Source organism: Mytilus californianus, unplaced genomic scaffold, assembly GCF_021869535.1.
Source record: "Mytilus californianus isolate M0D057914Y unplaced genomic scaffold, xbMytCali1.0.p SCAF_1, whole genome shotgun sequence".
Taxonomy (NCBI): Eukaryota; Metazoa; Mollusca; class Bivalvia; order Mytilida; family Mytilidae; genus Mytilus; species Mytilus californianus.
Genome location: NW_026262581.1, coordinates 94360823 through 94379890, shown reverse-complemented (window position 1 = coordinate 94379890; position 19068 = coordinate 94360823). Strand labels below are relative to the sequence as shown.

At 31.4% G+C, this 19068-nt stretch overlaps 1 protein-coding gene and 1 long non-coding RNA gene across 2 annotated transcripts in view; one reads left to right on the top strand and one right to left on the bottom strand.

Annotated features, from left to right (window-relative positions):
- LOC127710853 (uncharacterized) overlaps positions 1 to 19068 on the bottom strand; it is a 243599-nt gene that overhangs the window by 140770 nt on the left and 83761 nt on the right. The window lies entirely within an intron of this gene.
- Positions 1183 to 13109, top strand: LOC127710721 (mitochondrial import inner membrane translocase subunit Tim17-B-like). Its single transcript, XM_052216684.1, has 7 exons — positions 1183 to 1293; positions 3383 to 3482; positions 4364 to 4427; positions 6385 to 6513; positions 7158 to 7193; positions 8050 to 8124; positions 12492 to 13109. The coding sequence occupies exons 1-7, from the start codon at positions 1268 to 1270 to the stop codon at positions 12569 to 12571; spliced, it is 510 nt and encodes a 169-aa protein (XP_052072644.1). The 5' UTR covers positions 1183 to 1267; the 3' UTR covers positions 12572 to 13109.

Sequence of the window (19068 nt, the reverse complement as noted above, 5' to 3'; positions counted from 1 at the left end):
CATCAATCGAGTAACAATATCAGATGTACAAAATCACACACAATCTATTGCAGTAGATCCAAACCTTTACCTTTCACCACAGCCAGTCAAAAACACCAGATTCACCAATTCACTTCACTACCAAACATTCAGCACTAGAACAGATTACTTCAAGTACAGCTTTTTTCATTCACAGTTGTACTGTGGAATTCACATCCACAAAAGATTATCGGTGTTAACTCTCTGGATCAGTTTAAAATACTGATCCAAAGTCAGTATATTTATAGATATCTAACCTGTTTGTAAATATGTTGGGTTTTTTTGCACAAAATTAATTTTGGTTATTGCACTCATAAAATTATTATATTTTTGATAAGTGTCTGCTTGTGATGCGCCGACGTATAGTCATCAATGTGCTGATGGATCGTCGTACGATGTAGATGTAGATGTAGAATACACAATACAATACAATACAATACAATACAATACAATACAATACAATACAATACAATACAATACAATACAATACAATACAATACAATACAATACAATATTGGGAATGGAATAAAATTAAAATTAAAATTAATAAAATTTAAAATTAAAATTAAAATTAAATAATAGATAATACAATACAATACAATATAATACAATACCAATACCAATACCAATACCAATACCAAAATGCCAATGCCAATGCCAATGCCAATGCCAATGCCAATGGACAAGCATATTGGAAGACTTTTTTCCTTATAATATATTAGTTTATTGACATTTTGATATGCTTTTGATACATGTGCCGTTTTATTTGATGCTTGTGCACAATACAATACAAAGTTTTTATTGGCAATTATGACCCCAGTAATGAGCTGTATAATCAAGTTCGTTTACATATTGATTACATTGTTTATTACAACCTTGGAAGTTAATATAATCAGAGACATATGTATTATATGTCTCTGATATAATACTTCCATGTTACAACAATTCAACAGAAATAAATCTTTATTGGCATGTGTGATTATTGTATTTGAGGCTTATATGAGCTTACTCATAGACTTTTTAAAACTTTGTAAATACTTATGTGTGTCTATTTTAACTGAATCTCTGCTTAATGTTTCATCCTAGCCCCCCAGGAAAATAAAATGGTAGCTCCCTTACAGTTATAGGCCATGAATTGAAAGAAATCCTGTGTAGTGAACTTTCTCGATGTGTAAATGTACTGTCGAACTAAATTTGGTCTGACCTTTTACTTCCGGTGGTTGAAAAACGTGAGACCAAAAGCAAGGACATGGACGAATATGCCAGGGATCCATGGTAATTTCAAATTCTAAATGAATCATACAGTGTTCTTTGTGCACATTAATTATACTTAATTGATTTGAACAGAAAACATAAATCACAATGCCACCATTAGCTCTCATTCATACCAAATTTTCGAAAAGGGTATATTGCATAAGCGGAAAAATACTGCGTATTGTATATAAGAAGTTTCTTATATTTATCAGATTGAGGGCATAGTGAATTCTATTGAAATAAATGACACAAAAACTTAAGAATTACTTGGTAATATGATATATAACAATTGTTCAAAGTAATCAAAATTGAAGGAAGTTATTTCAGTGTTGTATATTTGCTTTGCCAAATATATAATTATATAAACTAAATTATATAGTATACCTATATATAATTGATTTGTTATACAAAGCTTATTATAATAAGCCATTTTGATATGTGCCACCTTCGTCAGGAATAGATAGAAATTTTTTCATGTTTTTTTTTTACATAAGTACATGATTACAATGATAGGAAGCAAGACAACTCGCCCCACTGCCAAATCGCCCCACACCAATTTACCTGACTTTTCCACCAACTCGCCCCACTTATTAAAAGGGTTAAGTCCCTTAAATGTAGTATTGCCAACTCATCCCATTTATGAAAAGTAGTTTAATCTACATATAAATCTTCCCAACTGTACTGCTAAAATAACATTAGAAAAAAAACCACTTGTAATACTAATAAAAATAGAAAATTTAATAAATGATTATGATTGAACTTAAATGATGCTTCATTTTTAAAAATAACATTGTAGATACATTATTATTATATAATTGTAGTATCTATTTGAGAATATTTTTATTCTTGCAAGCTTACTTATTATTGCAAAGAAACCAGTTAATTGTATCATAATGCGATATATTATCATAACATTTTAAGAATGTCCATTCATTCAATTACAATAAGTGGGGCGAGTTTGGCAGACCTTGATTCAATGGGATTAATCTCCTTTTCATAAGTGGGCAAGTTGGTAGTCCTTAATGCAGTAAGATTTTATTCTTTTTTTCATATGTGGGGCTAGTTGGCAGACCTTTATTCATCGGGATTAAAGTCTTTTTTATAAGTGGGGCGAGTTAGTAGTCTTTAATGCAGTATGGTTTAATTCTTTTTTTTTCATAAGTGGGGCGAGTTGGCAGGCCATTATTCATAGGAATTTTAGTCTTTTTCATAAGTGGGGCGAGTTGGCAGGACTAAATTCAACAGGATTTTTAGTCTTTTTCATAAGTGGGGCGAGTTGGCAGGACTAAATTCAACAGGATTTTTACCTTTTTCATAAGTGGGGCGAGTTGGTAAACCAGAGTGGGCCAATTTTGGTGTGGGGCGATCGCAAGTTGTCATGGATTCTAATGATACAAGTATGTGCACATGTAAATGTTTAATCATAAGAATATCATGAATTGAAAAACGAGAGGCAGCAGAAGAAGTATTTTGACTGAGATTGTTGCACAGATCCAGGTATCAGATAAAATACACCTTATTGGTATATTGCTGCAATGCTTAATATTAATTCCTGTAAAATTTTAAGTTAATACAAGAGTAAATGTGTGATGCCAGAGTCTAAAAGCTATTGTTGTAGAACTTCAAAAATGATAATACTTGACATCCAATAACATTTAAAAGTAAAACGTATACAAGCTAAAGCCCCGCCTATCTATTGATTGCAGATGTCAATCTTGATTACAATGCTTGCTAACGATGCCATGTTAAGCAATTGTCAATCAATCAATTAGATTCACTTTGTTTCCAAATTCAACTCTTGTATAACAAACATGACAAAGAAGGTAACATTAACATTTGTTTATTTGCATAAGCAAATATTCATTTGAAATAATTTTATATTTCAATACATTAATATTCTCTGTCTAGATTTATTGACAATGAAAAAAGAACAATATCAGGGAAAATAATAGAAATTGCTGTGACAGCCAAGAAAAGTGAAGTAACAGTTAGGGAGGCTACCTCTTGGCTCATGTTATCTTTAAACATTATTAATAAAAAAAATGTTTTTATCTTCCCCCTTAGTCTTCATTTGATAGCTACTATACATGTACTTGACAATCTTTTTTAGTCCCTGGAGAATTGTAGATGACTGTGGTGGAGCTTTTTCCATGGGAGCTATTGGTGGAGGGATCTTTCATGGTATTAAAGGAATGAGAAATGCACCAAAGGTAAGCTGTAAACCATAAGTCTTTAATGTGCATAAAAAGGATAAATAATGTGTAAAAGGTAAGTCATTAAATTTTAGTCCTTTTAAAAATTGTATGTATTTACATGAAACAAAAAAGGGCAACAGTAATGAAAGTATTGTACAGTAAAACAGACCACACCTACACACAATTCCTAATAAAAAGAATCATTTGGTTTTCTCATCATAATTTGTCCATGGGAGAGGCTGTCTATTTCTATCCCAACCAGTTCATACCGAAAACTTGAAAATTGTTTTTTGCAACTTTTCCTCCAGACATCCGCAGCAATGAGGATTAAGAGCAAAGACTGGTCAGCTGGGAGTTGAAATAATGTGTCAGAATTGGGTGACATGCCTTCCTGCGAACAGTTGCATTGCAAACAAGCATGTTACAAATCTTACTCAGAGTGTCTGTCTAGTACAAATCAGCTAAGGGTTTATAGACATATCTTGTGGTATTTTGTTCAGAAATGCATGTTATATTTGCCACTGGACATTAATACGATTCATCTCTATCCTATAAAAAGATACATGTAAAAACAAAGGCTAACAACAATATTAATGAACAACACAAGGTCTGAATAGCCTGACATTGTACAGGATATCATTGAGATAGCTTCATTATTTTACATGTATGTACACTGTATGTTATATAATTGGAAAATCCATATAATACAAGTCATATATTTGTCAGATATATCAGTAAATGATATCTTCCTGTCAAAGATGTTCAGTCAATTTAAAAAGGCAACATTCATGGGTTCAGATAATTGTTTAATTTGAAAAATAAGATATAGTTTGATTACAGTGATATTTTTGTCTTTGTTTCCATCGAATTATAAATGCATTCTTGTATAATTTTAGGGAACATACAGACGTTTAGCTGGAAGTTTTTTAACTTTAAGACAAAGAGCTCCAATTACTGGAGGTAGGAGATTTATTTCTTAAACTTCTGAAAGAAAGAATGATAAACACAGTTCAACATTTTGTGCTATATGTACTATTATTTTTCACATATAAAATAAAATTGAGAATGGAAATGGGGAATGTGTCAAAGAGACAACAACCCGACCATAGAACAGACAACAGCAGAAGGTCACCAACAGGTCTTCAATGCAGCGAGAAATTCCCGCACCCGGAGGCGTCCTTCAGCTGGCCCCTAAACAAATATATATACTAGTTCAGTGATAATGAACGCCATACTAAACTCCAAATTGTACACAAGAAACTAAAATTAAAAATAATACAAGACTAACAAAGGCTAGAGGCTCCTGACTTGGGACAGGCGCAAAAATGCGGCGGGGTTTAAACATGTTTATGAGATCTCAACCCTCCCCCTATACCTCTAGCCAATGTAGAAAAGTAAACGCATAACAATATCCATCTTTTTAAACAGACAGCTTCTGTTCGTTTCTCTTTGAAATGCAAAAAGAGGATATGGAGTAGGTATCCATCAGACAAAAATCACACAAATTAGTAGGAATAAATTTTATCAGTGAGAAAGACATTTTTTTGTTGTTTTAATTGTTAATTAACATAATTAAAATAAGTTAGAACTGTAATGACTTCCAGTTCACAGTTAATTTGTCTTCTGGCTTCCATCCTCGTATATTTTTACAACTGAGGACTTGCATAAAACTTTTTATTTGACATTTAGACTTAGATTTTTTTTACCCTGGCACTAGACTTGCCTTTGAGATGGTACTCCTTCCTGAATCCATTATTTTATTCCCAAATTACCTGCTTATAAATGAGTACCTACAGTAGTCTTCTATCATTAAAGAGTTGGGTTTCCAGTTTAACCTGCATGGTGGGGAAATAACCCAGGTGTAAAGTTTGAATAGATACCGTATATCAGGTTTTTTTCGGGTGTGTTTAATTTTCGCTTTGTTCGTGTCACCTAAAGAAACGTGAAAATTTGACCCCGCGTAAATTTTCCTGCATATTCCTAGATTTTTAGCTGTTGAAATGTTTCATATATCATACTGTTAATTGTCGTGTTTACACGAAATTGATATGTAAACTCATTGAACCAAATTCATTTCACCCTAAAGGTGAAATTTCATTATATATCAAATCATTCTTTTATGTTGATAGGTTGATCAAAAGAGTGTGCGTAATTAATTAAGATTTCTGTTTTCATAATAATTAAATTGGCTACTCATACATGTCATACCTTTTGACAACACAGCAATCAGTGACATTTTCACAAAAAAAATATTGAGCGACGATTTATAGATTGTTGTCATAACCCCAACATTTTGAATATAATGTAAAAATTCAATTAAAATAGATCATATTTACTGTTATATTTGCACAAATATGCATTATTAATGCAGTCACAATTTAGTATGCCGCAATGTACATAATTTACACGATTATTGAAAGATTTTTTATATTCTAATTTGTAGTACTCGTATTTTTTTGTTATCGATTATCTTTCAGTCAATCAACTTCATGTTGTTTATACCTTTAACAATACATTCGGTGTATTTTCCCAATCAGCGAAAATTAAGGAATTACAAATAAAAAATTCAATGGCAAGCTTTCTGTGAGCATGCTATACAATGAAATGTCATTACACATTCATTACTTATTTACTATGAATAGTTATAGATTCTTCCATATAATGGCCATATATAAAATTTTCATTGCTTTTTTCAGGATCTATGAATCATTTGGTATCAAGCTTCACGTGAGCATGCTAAAATGTTGGATGTGTTTCCACATCTATAGCTTATCAACTTCCTGTTTACTGAATACTTATAGTGAATTGCCAATAGTGAGATTCAACTTTATAGATGATAATCTCTGTTTTGAAGTAGCATTGTAAGATTTTTACAAAATGAGACTCATTAGAAATTAATCATACAATTTTATTACAGGAAATTTTGCAGTGTGGGGTGGTTTATTCTCTGCCATTGACTGTTCTTTAGTATACATCAGGAAAAAAGAAGACCCCTGGAATTCCATAACAAGTGGTGCCTTAACAGGGGCAATACTATCTGTAAGACGTAAGTTTCCACCATGAGATAATGTTTTCACAGGAATCTTCTTTGCTCACTCTTGTTTTTTTTTTTTTATTTATGATGAGTTTTTTAATGAATTAATAACTGTTGTCATATACTTCACCCACAACCAAACAGAATTCCATACCCCCAACACCAGGTTAATTCACAGTGCCACACCAGGATTTTCAATGCTGAATTCATGGAGAGAATTGGAAGAGTTCTCTCAGATTTCTACATTAATTTGATTAAGTTTATTATGAAAACGACATATGCCCCAATGCTGCCTAACACTACAAAATTAGTTGCCGTTGTCAAATTGATATTTACTGACATTCAGGCAAGGAATATCTTATGTAAGGAACAACTTTATTTTCTGTCGATATTCTCTGTTTTCTTAAACTACCCTATTTAAATCAAATATGTGAACTATGCTCAATAAATAAAAAAAACTAAATTTATCCATTGAGGTTTAATAGTTGAATGTTCTTATGTTTAAGATTTTGCATAAATCTATCAATAATTTTTAATGAAAAATTCATATGAATTATATATGAGACAGAATGCCAGATTCATTAACTCACTTTCACATTTCAAACATATTTCAAGGATATTAATTTTTTTTTTTCATATAGAATTTTTATTTTCAGATGGAGCTGGTGCAATGTTAGGATCTGCAGTTGTTGGTATGTTAACTTTATTTGATATGTATTTGACTGTGACATTCCACTGTTTAAAACTTTCTCTTCTGAAGTACATTTGTAGATGTCCATATGGAAATCTTTATTTAACCACAAAATCTTTCATTATTATTTTTTATTATATGGAAAACCAATTAATTTCTTTTGCTCAATTTCAATGTATCAGGAATATAACTGTCATTTCAACTACTATTTTGTGAATAAGTATAAAAAGAAACCATGTCAACTGGTCGTCTCAGCACTACATATTGCATCCCTTGGCCTCAGAGATATTAATTGGTACAAGTCATAGTGAAAAAATAAATTAATTGCAAACTTTTTTTCAAAGAAGAGCATAAAAATGAAATGTCTACATCTCATCTCAGCACTGCAATTCAGATGGCTTACCATCCCAGATACATTAATTAATCTGGATGTCATATGCCCTGGCATCTGTGACAACAGCCTATAATTAAGGTGAAAAGCTAGTGTACATGATAAATAAGTTTCAGTTATCCTGATTAACATTCAGTAAACTTCCAAAATCTGAAAAGTTATAATACATGTGCTTAACCAAATCACAATAACAAAGAAAAACGTGTATCCCGTTTGTTATGTATCAAAGTTAATTGTACATACAGCATACATTATGACCCTCATATTCAAAGTAAATTAAGCAGTTTTAACACCTGATTAAGGTATGAATGAAAGAGATTGCTACAAATGCTTCCATTCAGAGCTGATAAAATGAGCAGTAAGAGAAAAAACATCCATATTGAAAGTAAAATTACATTATTTACTGTCCTTTATTTGTTGCAAAAATAATTATATAAACATACAACACATTAATGTATAATTATAGGTGGAGTATTACTAGCCGTTATTGAAGGATTGGGTATAATGTTTACACGATATTCAGCAGAACAATTTAATGCAGGTAAGGTGTAATTCTTTCTTGACTAATTTTTTTAGGCAAAATTGCCTGTTTTTCTTTTCTAAAAGGGTATCGAGTTGGAATAGACTGTTTTGGAAACTGTCAAATATTCTAAATAAGCAAAATAAGGTTATTTATATCAGCTGTCAGAATATATTAGTGAAAAATAGTATAAAAAATGGTTTAAATGCTAGTTTAAATAGTGACAGGGATGATTTTTCAGTTATTTATTTAAACTAATTCAGTTATTTGACTTCTTGATAGAAAAAAATTGCTGGACTTACATTTTATTTTATATTTTAATGATTTTCATTTAATTTTCTTGAAAGCAAAATGGTCCACATATCACTACAATAATTAAAAACGAGTTAGGAATCTGTTATTTGTACAATAAGTACTGTGTTATATGTTATAACACTTATTAGTTTAAAAATACATTTAGGTTATGGAAACAAGCCACCAGGTTAACACATTCCAACCACTCAGTTGTTTCAAGGTTCATAATGACTTTAATAAGTAAATACATTTTTGAAATGATATAATTTCAGGGTAGAAAATGAAAGTATTATTTGTTTAATAATTTGGGTAAAAGCATAAGATTCCATTGAGTTTTTGGTTTTCATGGCTGTAGGTAGAATTAACTAGATATAAAACAGCAACTTGAAACAGCTGTTTAATTTTACATTTTTTTGTTATTTGTTTTTATACTAGTTTGCCTATGTGAACATTTTCATAACTGTACAAAGCAACTTCAGTTATCACATTTGGATTTTAATATCTTTTACAAAATTATTGTCTTGTCAAAAATGTCTGTAAATAACAATGTAATAGATTACCACAACATAATTAAACTACTACAATTATACTTGCACAGTTAATAGACCTCTTTAGTCTAATTTGCTATATGCACGAAGATAACATTTATATTCTCTAAATGGTGATTTCAGAACTGAATCTTTCCTTTAGGCAATTGCTTTTTATACGACCGCAAAAAAATTTTTGTGGTCGTATATTGGTATGACGTTGGCGTCGTCGTCGTCGTCGTCGTCGTCGTCGTCCGGCGTCGTCGTCCGAATACGCATTAGTTTTCGCACTCTAACTTTAGTTTAAGTGAATGGATCTCTATGAAATTTTACCATAAGGTTCAATACCACAAAAGGAAGGTGGGGATTGATTTTGGGGGTTATGGTACGAATAGTTAAGGAATTAGGGGCCAAAAAGGGGCCAAAAATAAGCATTTTCTAGTTTCCAGACAATAACTGTGGAAAGGTGTATGGATCTCTCTGAAATTATACTACAAGTTTCCATATCACAAAGGGATGGTTAGGATTTGCTTTGGGGGGTTATGGCTCAAACAGTTTAAGAATTAGGGGCAAAAAAGGGGGAAAAACAAGGTTGTCCTGGTTAATGGACAAATACTTTAGTACAAAACATAATTTAAAGCAGTGTAAGGGAGATAAATCAAATACATCATTGAAATTATCTCCCTTACACTGCTTTTAAATTATGTATAAAGTAATGGTTAATGAACAATTAAGATAATTTAAAACAGTGTAAGGGAGGTAATCCAAATACAACGTTTTGGTTACTTCCCTTACACTGCTTTTAAATTGTGTTTAAAGAAATGCATATTTATAAAGGAAGACCAGTAAAAATATCTGCAAATGTTGCATCTTTTTTTTTTACAACAAAATCCATATCAAAGATTTTAAATTCTATTATAAAATAGATTAAGTTAGCACTATGGTAAATTTAAATGGGTAATTATGGTTGCAAACTCCATTGGAAATTTGAATTGAGATTATGACCATATCTTGAGGGAAAGAATTTTTTGGGGAAAAAAAGGGGGGGGGGGGGGTTTAAAGAAATTGTGGGGGGTCAATTTTTTCTCATTTCAGATTTCAGAAATTAAAAAGAATTATTCTTCAAATATTATTTTTTTTTCAAATTTCAAATATTGAAAAATTTCAAGAAGTAATCTTTAATTGGACAGTATGGCGCATTATATTTGTAAAATCTTTGACCACATTTATTTATTTGTTATGCCGAATCTAACCGTGTATTTAGATTTTTAATTTTGGGTCCAGTTTTCAAATTGGTCTACATTAAGGTCCAAAGGGTCCAAAATTAAACTTTGTTTGATTTTAACAAAAATTGAATATATGGGGTTCTTTGATATGCTGAATCTAAACATGTATTTAGATTTTTGATTTTTGGCCCAGTTTTCAAGTTGGTCCAAATTGGGGTCCAAAATTAAACTTTGTTTGATTTCAACAAAAATTGAATATATGGGGTTCTTTGATATGCTGAATCTAACCATGTATTTAGATTTTTTATTTGTGGCCCAGTTTTCAAGTTGGTACAAATTGGGGTCCAAAATTAAACTTTGTTTGATTTCAACAAAAATTGAATATATGGGGTTCTTTGATATGCTGAATCTAACCATGTATTTAGATTTTTTATTTGTGGCCCAGTTTTCAAGTTGGTCCAAATTGGGGTCCAAAATTAAACTTTGTTTGATTTCAACAAAAATTGAATATATGGGGTTCTTTGATATGCTGAATCTAACCATGTATTTAGATTTTTTATTTGTGGACCCTGCTATCAAATTGGTTCATATTGAGGTCAAAAGGGTCCAAAATTAAACTTTGTTTGATTTCAACAAAAATTGAATATATGGGGTTCTTTGATATGCTGAATCTAACCATGTATTTAGATTTTTGATTTTTGGGCCCCGTTATCAACTTTGTCCACATTGAGGTCAAAAGGGTCCAAAATTAAACTTAGTTTGATTTTAACAAAAATTGAATTCTTGGGGTTCTTTGATATGCTGAATCTAAACATGTGTTTAGATTTTTGATAATGGGCCCAGTTTTCAAGTTGGTCCAAGTTGGGGTCCAAAATTAAACTTTGTTTGATTTCAACAAAAATTGAATATATGGGGTTCTTTGATATGCTGAATCTAACCATGTATTTAGATTTTTTATTTGTGGACCCCGCTATCAAATTGGTTCTTATTGAGGTCAAAAGGGTCCAAAATTAAACTTTGTTTGATTTCATCAAAAATTGAATATATGGGGTTCTTTGATATGCTGAATCTAACCATGTATTGAGATTTTTGATTTTTGGGCCCCGTTATCAACTTTGTCCACATTGAGGTCAAAAGGGTCCAAAATTAAACTTAGTTTGATTTTAACAAAAATTGAATTCTTGGGGTTCTTTGATATGCTGAATCTAAACATGTGTCTAGATTTTTGATAATGGGCCCAGTTTTCAAGTTGGTCCAAATTGGGGTCCAAAATTAAACTTTGATTGATTTCAAAAAAATTGAATATATGGGGTTCTTTGATATGCTGAATCTTACCATGTATTTAGATTTTTTATTTGTGGGCCCGCTATCAAATTGGTTCATATTGAGTTCAAAAGGGTCCAAAATTAAACTTTGTTTGATTTCATCAAAAATTGAATTATTGGGGTTCTTTGATATGCCAAATCTAACCGTGATTTTAGATTTTTAATTTTGGGTCCCATTTTTAAATTGGTCTACATTAAGGTCCAAAGGGTCCAAAATTAAACTTAGTTTGATTTTAACAAAAATTGAATTCTTGGGGTACTTTGATATGCTGAATCTAAACATGTGTTTAGATTTTTGATTATGGGACCAGTTTTCAAGTTTGTCCAAGTTGGGGTCCAAAATTAAACTTAGTTTGATTTCAACAAAAATTGAATATATGGGGTTCTTTGATATGCTGAATCTAACCATGTATTTTGATTTTGGACATTGGACCATAATAGGTAAATTAAAAAAATTGAAGTTCTTAGACCACATTCTTTCTGTGTCAGAAACCTATGCTGTGTCAAATATTTAATCACAATCCAAATTCAGAGCTGTATCAAGCTTGAATGTTGTGTCCATACTTGCCCCAACTGTTCAGGGTTCGACCTCTGCGGTCGTATCAAGCTGCGCCCAGCGAAGCATTTTATTACACTTATCAATATTATTTACAGGTTTCCTTTTGTTTTCTAATATATCATTCCACCTTGGTGGGTTAACATCTGAACAATAGGTGCAGATTTTGTTGATTGAATTCCCTGCGATATATTCATTTATACATTTTCTTGTCCTAAATTAGAAGTTTAACACTTATATCCATTCATTCCTTTAGTATTTCAAGAATACATAGTATATATTGTAATTATTATTATATTATGTATTCAAGTGTATTATTCAGATTATCATGAGTAAGTCACAGTTTTATGAAATGAAATATCATTAGCAAGAATTATTTACAAGATAGTTTATACTATATAAGGACTTATATAAGAAAACTGGCTAAGTTTCATATTCACTTTTCATTTTGTTATTTCAGCCAATATGATGCAGGAAGATCCCTCCGCTTCAGCTGGTGTTGCACCCATATTTGGACAACAACAAAATAATTACCAATGACAAACAAAGGATTCATGAATCTCCAGTCATCTTATCATTTACTTTAAGTTATTTATTTCATGGATGTATTCGATTCTCTGGAGGCTCATGAACGGATTTTGTATACCGGGTATTGTTTCCATGGGCATGTCAATACTGGTATAATTTTCAGCCAGTGTACACATGTGTTAACAAATTAAGTAGTGTTTTTCTATAAATCTGACATCTGCACGAGTTACGACAGATTGTGTAACAGACTGGTGTGAATCTGTCTATTGATTTGTACAACAGACACATTTGTATATGTCTTTTGAACAAATGCTATTGTGATATTTGTAGTTCTATTATATAAGTACTTTGATATAGTTCTGCTCAGAAGTTTTAGAACTGTATCTATACATAATCATGTTTAATGACTTGCCCCATGGAGATATTTTTAACTTGAGATATTTCAAAGTTTGTGAACTCAAATGTTTTTTGTTGTTAGATATTGTTTATGGAATAATTTCTTTTGTCGAAGAAATCACCTCAAAATGTTTGATATAAAATATGAGAGAAATTATGTTGTTATGTTATTTTATGCAAATCAACTACTGTGGATTCATTATTATTTGTTGGATACCAATATTCGTTGATTTCTTTGGTACAGGTGAACCACGAAATTAAATGTTCAATAAATGACACGTTTATATAGGCTTGTATGCAAAATTCGACAAAACCACGAAATTAGATATCCAAGAATATGTAAGTTTTCCTTAATCCACGAAAATTGGTATCCACGAAAATAAATGAATCCACAGTACACAGCAATATAGATGCATTAATCATATTCATATGTAATAAGCTGAAAAGATTGATCATGTTGCTACAGGTAATTTTAATGGATACAGAATACATCAAAATTGATAATAGTTCTATATATTTTACTCCTATTCTTGGAAGAGATTACATTTTGAATAATTCGTTGGATTCGTTAAGTTCACTGACCAAAAAGTACACATGAACTATGTGTATTTCTAGCATTTGACTGTTATTATTTTTCTCTTAAAAAATCTCATCGTTTTTAACTCTAGACCAGTTGGATTCAAACTTAGCTACAATCATCCTTAAAGTAAAAAATAACTTTATTGTTTTACAATTTTGTTTTTGTTTAATGTTCAAACCAATCAAATCAACAAAAAGTTAAATAAAAACCACTAAATATTCTGTTCCCTGTGGCTACAAAATCTGGGGTTAATCAAACATTTATAATACCCTTGAATGATTCTAACTTCTATCAAACATAGCGACTTTAAATTGGTATTTGCTGGTACTTTGTCAAACAAACAGCTTTTAGCAGTAAGAATTGACAAAAGACTGGTCAGATCAGACTTAGTTTCCATATCCCTGCTATTTGCTGGCAATCCTAAGCATGTTGGTTTACTTCACAGATGGGTTTTTCTCCATATCTTCTTAGCAATGTTATCCTGAATATAGTTGAAAGGTAGTAGGTTTTAAGATAGAAACATCCACTGGTCAATCAAACCTGGCTGCATTTAGAAATATTTTGACAAAATTCTTCATTGTTATAGAGATATATTAAGCTGATTTTTGTGTTGTCTGGCAGCTATCTCTTGCACCACATAGGGATCACTTCTGTTGTCTTGCGTCATCTTTGTTTGATTTTAATCTCTAACTCTTTGAAAACAGCTCAACAGAATTCAACTTGGACAGATTCTTTTTTGGGACATGAAGTTCTTCACTGTTGATTTAATTTTTGATCTCAGTGATTTTGGGGGTTTGTCTTTACCAAAACATGGATGTTGCCATTTTGCTTATATCAGTTTGTTAATCCGCAACCCCCTGAAAACGACTTCAGAAAAATTCACAAAATCTTGCACAGATTTATGAAGTTGTGCACCTGTTTTTTCAATGTGTGGTTTTTGGGGTTTCCCATACAAAAAAGATAGACAGTTATTTCTGCTGATATTATTTGTAATTCCACTTGACTTGAAAGATGACTGTAAGCATAACATCAGGGAAATATAGCTACGGTCTACCCATTTTAAAAAAATCAGAAATCTAAATATATCTTTGAATTTGATGTGTTGGTAAAAATAACATAGATTTACCCTCAATACCTTGTACCAAATAACTGCAGAAAACAGTATAAGTAAAGTCCAAGGGCTGAAATTTTGTAAAAAATTATTGACCATAATAAAACTGAAACATTATCTGTACATTCAATAACAAGACTACAATTATGTCAAGTCAGTATCTCAACTCTAGAAATGAGATGTGGAAAAATTAAAATTGGTTGGATTTTCTTAGTGTAAGGACCAAAAAACAATGTTTGTTTGACCAACACATGAAGGTGAATTGAAATTCCTATTTATATGCATTTATACAATATATTGATAACTGATGAAAGAATCTGAAATAAGTTAGTCTAGAAAACTTAATTGTGACAGAGAGTGAAAACCTATAGACCCCTGAAGCTTTGAAAGTAGGGGACTAGTTAAATTGAGCCAAATATTTCTTTTCTGATGACAGGTTCATAATTTGAAGTATTTTCCTTTGCTTCAAATTTGAGGGGTAACGTGCACAAAATTCTTCATAAATCCACCAAATTAAACTTGTTATACTGACCACTAGACTTAAAAAAAGATGTTCATTGATCACTCAAGTAAGGATCTTTTATCAGACTTGTTTGTACCACATGATTAAATTTGGTTAGTTAAATAAAAAATCTTCAAGTTTGCCCTCCAACATGGTGCCAATGGGAAAGAACTCAACTCAAATTACCTATTATCGTCATGGTGAATGCATCTGAATATCATATGAGCAAGAGCATTGTTAGGACTACCTGTTAAGTTATGCTTCACTAAATCTGTAGTTAACTACATAATTAGTATTAAGTTTTATGATTAGGTGCATTTTAGATTTGGTAAGTGATACTCATTCCTAAAACATACAAATTACTGGAAGTCCAAGTTTTGTTTTATTTTGTTGCAAAGCAGGTGAGACCCGCAAATATTTTTGTTGTCATACCACATTAGTACAAAGTTTTTATTTCATTTCTGTAGCATTTGAATTACTTCCCTTTGTACATCAAGAATTATGATGGGATTGATTTAGAGCTTCTTTGTTCAGATAATCTGTTGACCTGTTTTAAACAGGACTGATAGCTGTTTCTGTAATGAGTTGTACCTAGAAAAATCAGAAAGAAATTGATGGTTTCCTGATGTTAGTTATCCTTGAATACAATCTTAAATATTTTAGGAAAAAAACTTATTTCACTTATGCATGAAATATTTGCCATTTCATATGCATGCAATATTTACCATTTGACATTAAGCAAACAAAAAACATAAACCAGAGTTGGTAGGTCAAGTTCAATTTTCAACATGACAGCATAAGATATTAGAAAAGATGTACTGTGAGCAATTGCACACTAATTAAGCCACCACTCAAGATATAAGTTTTTCGCAACAACAGGAAGTAGAACATCAAAGTACAAAATGTAACTTAAAACCTTTCATATGTTATGACATAACCAGATGAAGATTGGTTTCATATATCAATGAAGCTATGACTTGTAGTTGTTGAGAAAAATGGGACAGAAACTCGTTAAATCATGGTTTTAGCATTAAAATGTAATTATAAGTATTGACTACTACATTTTGTAGTTTTATTGGGTTGTAAAAATGTTGGATCATGCACATATTTTTCCTATGAAGCTTCATATATAATGTTCTTCAGTCAATGCTTTTACATCCAAACAAAACTAGATTGAGACACATTTAAAAAAACATTTAGAAACATACCTAAAGGTAAACTATCCACCAAAGAAAGGTGAAGATCTGAAGTATGGCTTAAAAATATTGCCCTGAAAAAAATCTTTTCAGAATTCAGTCTATTTATAGATACTGAGACCAACTGACTAAAAAACAATAGGGTCATCTTCTTTCCAATTGTCATTTTCAGCTAAGTTAAGTGAAGATTCTACATATGGTTCAAAAGATAACATCCAAAAACCAAATGTTGAAATAAAAAAAAAAAGTTGGTGTTTATCATCTCATGGCAAATTACCAAATAGAATTGGGTAAAAGTTGGACATTTGGTTCAAAAGATATAATCCAAAAATGAAATATTTGGCCCAATTATTGCTGTTACCTTTACCTTTTGACCTTCCAGTCTATCAATAGCCCTTGTGACCTTGACCTTTAACTAATTGATCCTAAAATAAATAAAGATCTTCTCCATCCAATGAGATTTTAACAAACTAAGAATATAAAAGTTAGCCAGATGGTTAAAACATTATATCCAGAAAACAAAACAAAAAAAATCCATAAGCGTCAATCTTCCTCGTACATTTGGAAGCTTTCTCACCAATTAGATAAAAGTTGGACTTGTAGTTCAAAAGATGACTCCCGGAAACATAAATATGAGTATCAAAAGCCTATACCTTTGAATTAGTTTGGAAAAAAGTTAGGCATATGGTGGAAACATTAACATTCGGAACCTAAAATTTTGCCAAATATAAATGCTGTGATCTGGACCATAAAATCATACGGGATCTTCCTCTTCCCATGGGCATTTATCAAAGCAAGTTTGGCAAAGATACTCCTCAAGATTTAAGCTGGAAACTAAAATGTTGATGTCTGGACATCCTGAAGAATTATTCATATTGTAAGACAAGTCCAACTTGGTCACAACATACGTACGTCCCAAAATTGGTTTCGGTTCTCTAATTTAGTTTGCCTCAACCAAATGTTCTGAAACTTATACACAATGTCATTACCACAAAACACAGATCAAGTTTCAATTTTGGTGGCGTCACTTTTACCGTTCTAGAGTTATGCCCCTTAACAAATGAAAAAAATTGCTGAATTTTTCGTTTCTGTTCTCTAACTTTAGTTTGCTTCAACCAAATGTTATGAAACTTATACACAATGCTTATTACCAGAAAACACAGGTCAAGTTTGACTTTTACCATTCTAGAGTTATGCCCCTTTACAAATGGAAAAATTCCTGAAATATTTGTTTCTGTTCTCTAACTTTAGTTTGCCTCAACCAAATGTTATGAAACTTATGCACAATGCTTATTACCACAAAATCAGATCAAGTACAAATTTGGGTAGCGTCACTTTTACAGTTCTAAAGTTGTATCCCTTTATAACGTTATATGCAAGCGGGGGCATCATCTCTGTCCCATGAACACATTCCCCATTTATAATATTACTACTTACTATCAAATTCATGTCATACAGGTATATAGAGATGATATCCCATTAAAAAAATAAGAAAATTTGTCAACTAGATCATCTTTTTTTTACGCAGACCTTGAGGAATCTAAGGAGCAACTGATGAAATTGCTGACGAGTTCAATTACTACATAGTTGTTGACTTGATGATTACAAGTTTATTCAGGAGAATTCCTATATGAAACTAAATTTCTGCAATATGTTTTACTGTAAAATAGAAGTGATAAAAGCTGAAATTATGATTTGTTCATCTCTTTTTTTATGCTGACCTCCATTCCTTATTCTTTTACTGGCCCAAGTAAAGAGATGTGTTAAGTACATGTAGATAAACTGTTGACAGAGATACATCTAACCTATGTGTAATTTTGATAGTATAATGCAAATGTTGAAATTAAAATGGCCATTCTTTAACATGTAAACTATGCAAAACATTCAAAACCATGACTAAAGGTGCAGGGCGAAATAACCTCTGTGGAAATGAGAAATGCCAATGCTAATACAGCTGCACCCCAAATATCATCGACTTACCATTAGTGGCTAATCTTAAACTGACCTAATCACAAACTTTAACATGTAAACTATGTAAAAGTTTCAAAGTCAATAAATCATGACTGAGGGGTGGGGCCAGATAATCTCCATGGAAATATGATGTGCCAATGCTAATACAACTTCATACCAAATGTCATTGACCTACCAATAGTTGTACCCCTTAAACTGACCTTATCACAAACTAATACATTGTTGACACTGCTGGAAACAGCACACCTAAGTCTTGCTTTTTCAACAAAAACCATAATCCAGATGCCATACTCCATCATCTTACTTACTGACATACAGTTGAGCAACTCGGGACTTTAAAAAAAGGTACTGCTGAGCTCAAATCGATTTTATTTTGAGCACTCGAGGTGTAAAGATTGCTTTAATTTTTTTTCATTTTGAACAATTTTAGACAATATTTTGAATTGAGTTATCTCCCTTTCTCCATAATTGTAATGTAGAATAGATCACTACTTTCTGCCACTTATGTAATTTTTGTAAAATGGTTTTCTTGACAAGTATTGTGATACATCTACGAACCATTTTTTAAAATGAGTTTCTGAGTATATATTCTCCATAAATTGCATATGGGTATGAACTATGAATAGGATCTAATGAACGTTAACCTCACTCAGACTACTATAACAGCCTCAATGCACTGTGTTGTATGTTCTCACTAACACAGTAGAGAAGATTGCTCAAATATATCAAATCACCAAAGCTAGTTTAACCTAC